The 9,944-nt window shown below is 50.2% G+C and overlaps 1 protein-coding gene across 3 annotated transcripts in view; it reads left to right on the top strand.

Moving 5' to 3' along the window:
* The first annotated feature begins 355 nt into the window (after nucleotides 1-355).
* Nucleotides 356-9,944, top strand: part of LOC309375178 (retroviral integration site protein Fli-1 homolog) — a 33,560-nt gene continuing 23,971 nt past the window's right edge. For all 3 annotated transcript variants that reach the window (XM_081920740.1, XM_081920741.1, XM_081920739.1), the window contains exon 1: nucleotides 356-503. In XM_081920740.1, the coding sequence (XP_081776866.1) occupies nucleotides 486-503 (18 nt within the window). In that variant the 5' untranslated portion in view covers nucleotides 356-485. The remainder of the gene's footprint in view (nucleotides 504-9,944) is intronic.

Below are 9,944 nucleotides of genomic sequence, written 5' to 3'. Positions count from 1 at the left end.
CCTGGCTTTTGTTGGGAGCTCCCCTCTTGGTCCTTCTTGCAATAAACAAATAATCATCAAAACGGCCTTTCTGAAAATCTGGCAGTCCTGTTGTAGAAAGAGGTCTTCTTTTCCTCTTCGCATGCTGTGTTTCCCCGCCAACGAAATCTCCCATTTCTTTCTGCCTCCGTTCTCCCGACTTCTTGTCCCGCTTTGCAATTTGAAGTTGAACAGAGAGAGAGAGAGAGAGAGAGAAGGCTCGCAAACCAATTGATGCTATTAAAAAAAAAAGTTTCAGAGCTTGCAAGCTTGGTCACACCAATAGGAAACCAGCCCTAGCGGCTTGTGTGACTTCACTTCCCAAAATTAGACACACACACATACACACACACACACCCGAGCCCTGTTCATCCGGCCCCCTGTGCAAGATCAGCCCCTGCCAATGCAACTGAGCCAAGCGCCCATGGAACTCTAGGCGGGAAGCAGCAGGTACAGGCAGGCGTGCCATGGATTGCACCATCAAGGTAAGTTCTGGAGATGTTCCTCCATCTTCGTCAGCAGCTGGCTCCCTGGCCCCTTCTCTGTCTCAGGCTTGCACCAAGCTGGTCTCTGGTTCAGTTCCTCTCTCTCTCTCTTTCTCATACACACCCGGCTCCAGAAACAGGGGCCCCCTCCGCTCTTTCCTTCTGGTACAAAAAAATTTCCTCTTCCTTCCCTTTCGCGGCGGTTGATGTCTCTGAGCTTTTAAAAAACCCAAACCAAACCACCACAAGAGACGCCTTGAGCTCTGAATGGGAGAGTTCCTTTCTACTGCACGGCCTGACCGGCCGAGAGATAGAAGATGGGGGTGAAATGGGGGACCCCCCACAAAAAACTGTCATGCGTGGAGACAGTCCTCTCCGCCATATCATCATGGTGACAGCAGGAAGAGGATATTCCTACAGGGGTGCCTGTACTGGCATGCCAAACCCCAAGAATTTCAGGGATGGAGTCCTAGTTTTGGGGTACTTCAGCCTCCCCCCCAAAAAACTGGAGGTACTCCTCTTCATAAAAGGTCAGTTCATTTTTCCTTTTGCATTTCAGGGGTTATCAGCTTGGACACTGGTTTGCCTTTCCCGACTTTACCTTTCTCCGTGATCTTTTAATTTTTAATTTTCCTTTCAACCGCATATTCACGCAGGTCCATGGATGCTTTTAGGGCTTTGCAAATTCTTTCCCTAAGCATCCACTTCCATTCACAACCCTGTCGAATTAAGACCCTGTCCTTTTGTCCACCATGGGTGTGTTCTTGGCAAAACCAGCGGATCTTTTGATTTGGTTTGAACCCTTTCAGGTTGTTTGAGACTGAATGTGCATGGCTTGTGTTTCTCCAACCACCCAAAAGGCATGTATTTAAAAGAGGAGAGAGAGAGAGAAATGAAGCTCTTGAAAGATTTGTAGTCATTTTTGGTTTGGCATTGCTGTCTCTATTGGTGGGGGGGACATTCTGTGTTTGGGCTGGGTTGTAGATTAGTACCGGACTGCTCTAGTTTTCAAAAACAAGGAACACTGAGCCATTTTTGTTAGGGCTGGAACCTGGCAGGGTGGAAGTAAGATTGTGCACCTCCTGAACTTGGACCCAGACTCTGACAAGGTCAGCACCGGCAGTTTCCCTTTGACATTATTCACTGCTTTGTGTTGTTGAGACAGTTTCAGCAAATATTCAGTTAGTACGCCCCCACCCTGCCTCTTCCAGGTTAAAGAGGCCACTGAGCCTGATGTCTTGCTTTACAAAACCCTGGAGCCAATGGTGCTGATTTTGAATCTGTCCCAAGAGCCCTCTGGGAATGTTGTAGTTTGAAATGCAAGTTAATTTACATGTCTTGAGTAGAGGCATCTCACTCCTCTTCTAAGGCGACTATCTTTGCGATGTTTGATGAGAGTTCCCTATGAAGCAATCTGTGGCCATTGAAAGGGTGGATCTATTTTTGGTTTTTTTAAAAAGCTTAGGGTACAATTTTATTTTTTAGGATTTTAAATGGTGTCGCTAACTGACCAGGGAGGAAAAAAAGAGGACCTAATTCCTTGCTCCTGTTTCTTGATTGGCTGAAGTAAGCAGGAAATAAAAAATGTTCACCTGCTAAGGTCTCTGGATCAAGCTGCTGTTAAGAGGCACAGAGAAAGAATGGCCTCAGGGATCATCTATTAAATATGAAATGTTTTCAAACAGGGAAAGTATAAGTGCTGGTGCCAAGGGAGCATTTTCAGGTAGAGTCCTAGTGGTAGGCTAGAATATTTGGTAAAGAGCACGATTCATGGGTCAAGCTCACAACTTGTTTTCCTTTTTACTGACTCTGCCCCCTGTGCCTTTAGAAGCATCTTGACCTACACAAAACCATGGGGGAAATTCTCCATGCTTAATTTGCCTATGCCAAACTTCAGTTAAACAAAGCAGTGGGAAACCTGTGGCTCTCCATACAGTTGATGGACTCCAACTCCCATCAGCCCCGGGGCCAGGGATGATGGGGGTTGTAGTCCAGCAACACCTTGAGGTCTCACAGGTAGAAATGGCGACACCTGTATAGCTATCACCTAGAAACCAAAACTTCTGCTAAACCGTGGGTTCACTAGTCAAGCTGCTATGTCTTCGCTTTACTTCCTCTTCGCTTTCTTCCAGATTTTGGGAGACTAATATTTGGCTGGTTTCTTTGTTTATTTTATGATGACATTTACGTCTCAACTTTCCATCAAATAGCTCAAGCTGGTGTATGTGGTTCCCCATTTAAAGCTCACAAGAACCCTGTGAGGTAGGTTAGGCCTCGAGAAAGAGCAACTGGCCCAAGGTCACTCAGTGTGCTGGGTAGGGATTTGAACAGCTCTTAGTGTGACGCTCTAATCACTTTGCCATGCTAGGTCTCTCACGCTGCCTTCAACAGGTGTATGTCGGGCAGAAATCCAACAGGAGAAGCTTTCTTCTCACATGGAGGGATAGGGAAAGGCTTCATTTATTGGATGAAACCTGTGATGCAGCTGTTAAAAAGTCTCAGGGACCATTATAGGGGGAAGTAGCCAGGCTGGAGGGCAGTTGTCCCATATTAATTAAGAATGAGTGCTAGGGTGCGATCTGGTGTATATAACACACCAAAGCCTGTCTAGATCACTGTCTCCTATAACAGAGGTGATAAAGGATAGAGATACACACCTCCACACACTTTTGCTTCTCGCTACCCAGAAAGAAACAGAGAAACCTTGGATCCCTGCTGGGTACGCACCACACATTTAAAGCCCTTTGCTCCTCTCACAAAATCCTGGGAACAATAGCTTACCCCTCACAGAGCTACAATTCCCAGCAGCCTTAACAAACTACCGGTACACCCTAAACAGACTACATTTTGTGGGGGGCGGGAAGCCATGTGCTTTAAATGTATGGCCGACAAGGGTTCCCAATTTTAATTTATTTCAACTATACCACAGGCGGCCAGTTCACGCTGGTCCGTTGGCAACCTTTAGCAAGCTGCTATGCTATGCTTGATTTGGAGTGGGAAGGTACAACAGGTTCTCTTTTATCATTCTAGATCAGATCTTTAAAAAGCAAAAACAAACCCACAACCTGTTAACTTGGGGTGGGGGGGCGGGGGCGCACTGCCAGAGGAGCATGTTGCTGTTTATGTGGTAAGGATCCTAGCGGGTTCAGCATGTGTACATTTACCCGCTATAAGAGAAAACAATAGCTGGGGGAAGGGAGGCCTAGAAGTAACAGCACCCCCTCTCCTCCAATATTCAGGATTTCGGTAGCCAAACAGGAAGCTGTGCCTCCACCGCTCCCCCCTGCCCTCCAGCTCCATCCTTTATTACAGAAGATAGGAGAGCTATTTAAAGCCCCCCTGGCTTGCAGGGCAGTTCTGAGCCTCGGGTCCCCATCAGGCAGGCCTTATCAGCAACAGCAGAGGCTTCCGGCTTTGCGGCCTCAGACTTCCTGCCTTTGCTTCCTGTGTTAGCTGTCCCACCAGCAACATCGAGCTACCATGATTGTCACACCCCCCCTTACACCCCACCCCACCCCCTGCCTGCCCGCCCTGCAATCGCCACCATCATCACAACCACATCAGGCAGACCGCCTCAAGTTTCAACAACACACGCTGGTTTTTGTGCAGCGCAGAATCTAGGCTTGCTGTTTCTACACTTTGACAACACTGTTAGGAGTTTGAGGGTGCCAGAAACCCCTCTAAAGCCTAGATCAGGGGTTCCCAAACTGTGGTCCGGCAGTCCACAAACTTTTATTCAGGTAGTCTGTGGTGTCTCTGTAAAAAAGACAATTAAAAGTCACACAGCGTTTACTCCAGCACATTACAGTTGCTGCAGCAGGCAGATAAACCGTAACTGGCCCACGAAGACCCTCGGCAATTTCCAAGTGATCTCAGGTGGGGTGGGGAGTTTGGGAACTATTGCCCTAGATCCAGCAAGTGTTAAAATCCAATCAAGTCTCTCTAGCTTTCTGAACGCCTGGATCCAGCAAGTTTTATAAGCCAGGCTAGTTTCCTGTGTTGAGGTGATTGCCTAGGTGATGGGCAATTAGGAGAACAACGGCTTAAGGGGCTTGGTGCGAGACAACAACAGACAAAAGCCAGAGTCTGGAATAGAGTTTTGGGGGCTGTGATGTCAACTACAAGTAAAGCAGCACGCTGTAGAAAGAATCAGAGAGCAATGTTTGATTTCTGTTTGAATCCAAGGCTGCGGCAGTGGGAGAAGCAAGACCCTTTTGGGGTATTCATGCTGTGAACCCTTCCAGCTCAGGCTGTATGTGTAAATAGACCATATATCCTGAAGGCAGCACGGTTCCCGCTGCGCCTCAGTCCTGGGACCCCTGAAATGTCGCACCGCTCGGAGATTGGGGTTTTCGTGCAACAACAGTGAGAGAGATGGACCAATGGTTCTGACACAACACAAGGGAGCTTTCTGTGTTCCTAGTCTTACACACACACACACTTGCAGCACCACCTACACGTTTTTGGCCATGCTTTGCCTGGGCACACCTCCCTAAGTGAGTCTACATCAGGTCCAGGGAGCTATTATCCATGGGGCACCTGTGGGGTTGTGGGCTCTCGGGGGATGCCCCACCATGCTGGGCCTTGGCGCCAGGCCTACACATGCGTACCTCACAAGTCTCCACCTCCTCCAGGGCTGGTTCTAGGTTTTGGAATACCCCTGGGCAGGATGCTCTCAATGTCCCCCTAACCTCCTGCAGTGCAGCCGCCATCTTCTCGCCTCTCCCTCTGAGCCCAGTTCACACACCCCGGCCCAAAGGAAATCACAAGGCATGCAGAGAGGCGATTGCTGCTCTTCTTCACCCCTCTCATTGCTGGCTCGCTTGGAGAGAACAGCTAAACGTGCAGCAAGAGTGAGCGTTGAGAGCAGCAGGGCATTCCAGGGATTGGGAAAGGGGTCTATATTGGGACATGGTCCTCAGCAAGTGCCCGGCAATGCCAATCTAGCCCCCCCCCCAATATTATCTGGTTATTTGTTCTGCAACTGCGCTGCTGTTCATCACCATCGGTTCTGGCAACCGCAGCTTCACTAAGATTTGCCCAGGGTTTCATGGGTTTGGGTGTTTTGACAGGTTGGGATTCGTGTTTTTTCCATGTAAAAATCAGATTTTTAAAAAAGAGAAAAACCAATTTGCCACTGATATTATGCTTTTTGCCATGAAGGGGGGTGGGGAGGGGAGACAGGCTCTGATCCCTTGGGATCAGATAAAAATTTAAAAACAATTGAAAAGTTGCTTATTCTAAGAGGGTGGGGAACTTCAGGCCTGGGAGCTATATCATTATTATTATTATTATTATTATTATTATTATTATTATTAAATTTATATGCCCATCTGACTGGGTTGCCGCAGCCACTCTGGATGGCTTCCAACAAATTGAAAACATTAAGCACAGTGAAACATCAAATATTCAAAAACTACCCTATACAGGGCTGCCTTCAGATGTCTTCTAAAAGTCAGATACAGTAGTTGTTTATTTCCTTGACATCTGATGGCCCTCCCAACCTCTTTGTTTGGTCCTTGGGACTCTCCTCAGGGTATACACCCTCTCAAGGCCTTCACCAGCCCTGCCTTGCACCCTTCTTGAGTGTTTTTGCCTGGCTGGAATTTGTCGAACTCTGACAATGCCTTTTGCTTGCCTGGATGGAAGATTGAGCGGGTGGGTGTGGGTGTAGAAATTACTTTACCATACAAATATTATATTTAAATTAATTGCTCTGCCCACTTTTCCCTCTGGCCCTGCCCACCTCTGCCACATGGCACCCCCCCCCACTCCACCCAAAGTTGCCCCCCCAAAGGAAATATGGGCTGAATAAGGTTCCCACCCCCCGTAATCTAGGATATTGGATAAATATGTAAAGGTTGCTAAGCAACCAACGCCCTTCTTTCTTCTTCCCTGAACCCGGCAACCGTACAACTCCCTGCGAGGCTGAGCTGCTGTTGTGACAACAGAGGGGCCAGCCGCAATGGTTTCCTCCTCCTGCCCGCTGAAGCACCCTTTAGAAATGGTGGCCTACAAATTAAAGCAACTTTTCTCAGCCTGTGGCCTTCAGGATGTTTTGGACTACAACTCTCCTAGCCGCTGTGGCTGATGGGAGTTTGCAGCCCAAGTTCGCCTCTGGACTGTCACTATTGTGCAAGAGGGATTAAATTGCTAAACAGAAGTTTTAGCTCATTTACAGAGGGTTAGAGTGCTCTGGCAACACAACCCACACTTTTTTTAAAAGCCATACTTTTTTGACAAGGAAAAGTGCCAAAAAGTATTGGACAGCAATCATTGGATGGGAAGATGTCGAAGCGCCATGTAAACAAATAACCTCCCCGTGGAAAAAAATTCAAGCAACTGCTCAAGAGAGAGCGGGCATTGTGCAAGCAGATCAGGGTGAATGCTCAGTAAACCAGGTTGGCAAAGGCAGTCCTTGCTGATGGCAACATCACCTCAGATGCAAGACCACTTACTGTATTTTCTGGCGTATAAGACTACTTTTTAACCCAGGAAAATCTCCTCAAAAGTCGGGGGTTGTCTTATACGCCAGCTACAGCAGCAGCTCCTGCAGCAACTCCCCACCAAAGGATAAAACGACAGCAAATTAAATTAGAGGACACCAAGCTCTCTAGATGAAGCAGAAATACGCTTGAAAATTGGCCCCAGAAGCCCCCAGCCACTGGGAAGTGGAGCGGATTTCCGAGCCGGACTGGAAACTGTTTTTTAAAATATATATATTTGGTGTGCGTTGGAAGAGGGGTAGTCTTATACGGCAAGTATATCCCAAACGCTATATTTTAACTGGAAAAGTTGGGGGGTCGTCTTATACACCCAGTCGTCTTATACGCCGGAAAATACGGTAATTTGCTTTGGCTCCTAGACTTCACCTCTTCATTTGCTCTTTACCTCAGTCAACACTGTGGCCCCATCTGCATTAACTTGTTAGAGATTTTTTGGGGGGACCCCCCCAAAAAACCCTAGAAGTTGGTAAATGGTAGGATTTTGATTGCTTGGATTATTGAAGGGGAGATTACAAGCCAATGGAAAAATAGAGACCGGGCTTTCTTTCCAAAAGTCGGGGCCTCACCTGAGATACAGTAGAGGCATTGACATGACAATATGTTATCTGAAGAAGTGTGCATGCACACGAAAGCTCATACCAATAACAAACTTAGTTGGTCTCTAAGGTGCTACTGGAAGGATTTTTTTTATTTTGTTTCGACTATGGCAGACCAGCACGGCTACCTACCTGTAACTATGACAATATGTCTTGATGGGCCATCTCAGAGGAGTCTTGGGCCTGGGCAGCACCCCTGTGGGGGACAAGTCCTTCTTTAAATGACCTTGCTGTAAGATCTGGACTCCCTCCATGCAGGCTGGAGGTGTACGTATGTGAATAAATCACATTTCTTAAAGCTGTGACAGGCTCTGCCGCGTCGTCAGTTCTCCAAACGATCACAAACCCTGGGTGAGCGCCTGGAGTGCCCTGGAATTGTGCTATCGCTTGGCAGAGAGTAGGGGCAGTGCCAGACTTTTGAGACATTTTATTTAAAACAGCACCATACACTTTTAAAGTCATGGCTTCCCCCCAAAGACTCCTGGGAACTGTAGTTTGTTAAGAATGCTGAAGAGTCGCTAGGGCAGTGTTTCCCAACTGGTGTTCCGCGGCACACTAGTGTGCCGCGAGACATTGCCTGGTGTGCCGTGGGAGGGAGGCGGGTGAGTCGGGCGGCGAGAGGCGGGGCGGCGGCGAGGAGAGGCCGCCCAGCGCGGGGCTCTCGCCGTCTGCCTGCCTGGCTGCCTGCGTGGCGCTGACGTCACGGGGCTGTAACGTGCCCCACATAGGCACACGCGGGGCGGCGAGCGAGCTCCCTCCCACATCCCATCGCCGGCTCTGCACCAGGCGGTAGAGCTCGGCGAAGTCGCCGCGCTGGAAGGCCAGCAGCGCGCGCGCCTTGGCCAGGCTCTCGCCCGCATGCGCCTCCAGGCACGGCGCCTCGGCGTCGGGCGGCAGCGAGCCCAGGAAGCGGCCCAGCCGGCCGGGGTCGCCCGCCTGCAGCAGCGCCTCGCACCCGCACGAGACCTGCTCCGCCGAGAAGCGCGGCGAGCGCGGAGGATCGGGCACGGCGGAGGCCAGCCCCACGCTTGGAGAGGGCGCAGCAGCCGTCGCCAAACCCGATCCTCCTCCTCCTGCTCCGCCGCCGTCCTCTGGCTCTCGGCCGGGAGGAGCCTGCGGCGACGGGGAAGGCGCCGAAGTTGGCAGAAGTTGGCGCGCCTCCTCGGCAGCGCCTTCGTCCTCCTCCTCCTGCCTCTGCTCTCCTCCGGCCGGGGGGCTCGGCGGGGCCCGCGGGGAAGGAGGCCATGTTCGCGGCGCGCGGGATCGCGGCCCCCCTCGCCCGCCTCCCTCCCCCTGCGCGCTGCCCTAGCCATGCGGGTCTCCTCCCCCTGCGCCGCCGTCCCCTTTCCACATCCTAGGAGCCGCGGTCCGCTTACCGCCCCCGGGCCACGGCGCGGCTCCCAGCCCGGGCTGGCCTCCACCTCCTGGGACGCGCGCCCACCCCCGCGGCCCCCCAAACTTCGGAGCAACTCTCCAGACGCTTCTCCCCCGCCTCGGTCTCCCTCCTTTCCACTTCTCTTCCCCCCTTCCTTCCCTCTTTCCTTCTCTTTCTCTCCCACCCGCCTTTCCTTCTATTAACTTTCCTTTCCCCTCCCTTCGTCCTTCCTACTTTTACTCCTGGGCTCCTCCCCCCTTTGCGCAGCCACAAATCAATCTCTCTCTCTTTTTTCCCCTCTCTCTCTTCTTTGCTCAGACGCAAAAAAGCGCCGCTTTTTGGAAATCCGGACTGCTGTCCCCACTGAAACGATACTTTAAAAAAGGAAGAACCCACTGGCTCTTATTTCTGTTTAAAGCAGTAGATCCCGAACTCTTTTGGCCCACTGCCCCCTTGGTTCCACATCCCCCAGTGTCCCCTATGCTTACTCTATAGAAAGCATTACAGGGGTTAACGCGGCTCGCTAAGGAAGATATTAATAGAATTCTGCATTTGGGGGGAGACCCTAACAGTCATCTACCATTACCTTCTATGCTGTTACTATTTTTTTATTTTTTTTTACATAAGTAAAAAGTGACCTTTCCCCATCTGGCATGGTGGTGTGCCTCGAGATTTTTTTCATGAAACAAGTGTGCCTTTGCCCAAAAAAGGTTGGGAAACACTGCGCTAGGGGACCTCTAGTCCCCTCACAGAGCTACAATTCCCAGAGTTCCCTGGGAAAGGGGGTTGATTGTTAAACCAGTCTGGGAACTGTAGCTCTGTGAAGGGAATTGTAGTCTCCTAAACAACTCTCATCACCCTTAACAAACTACAGCTCCCATGGTTCTTTGGGGGAAGCTATGGCTATTTAAAGTGGTATTATGGTGCCTTAAATGTATGGTGTGCTTGTGGCTAAAGACAGCAG

This window comes from Podarcis melisellensis (genome assembly GCF_964234715.1).
Source record: "Podarcis melisellensis genome assembly, chromosome: 8".
Classification (NCBI taxonomy): domain Eukaryota; kingdom Metazoa; phylum Chordata; class Lepidosauria; order Squamata; family Lacertidae; genus Podarcis; species Podarcis melisellensis.
Note: the sequence above shows the minus strand (reverse complement) of the source record. Positions and strands in the feature narration are given on the sequence as shown.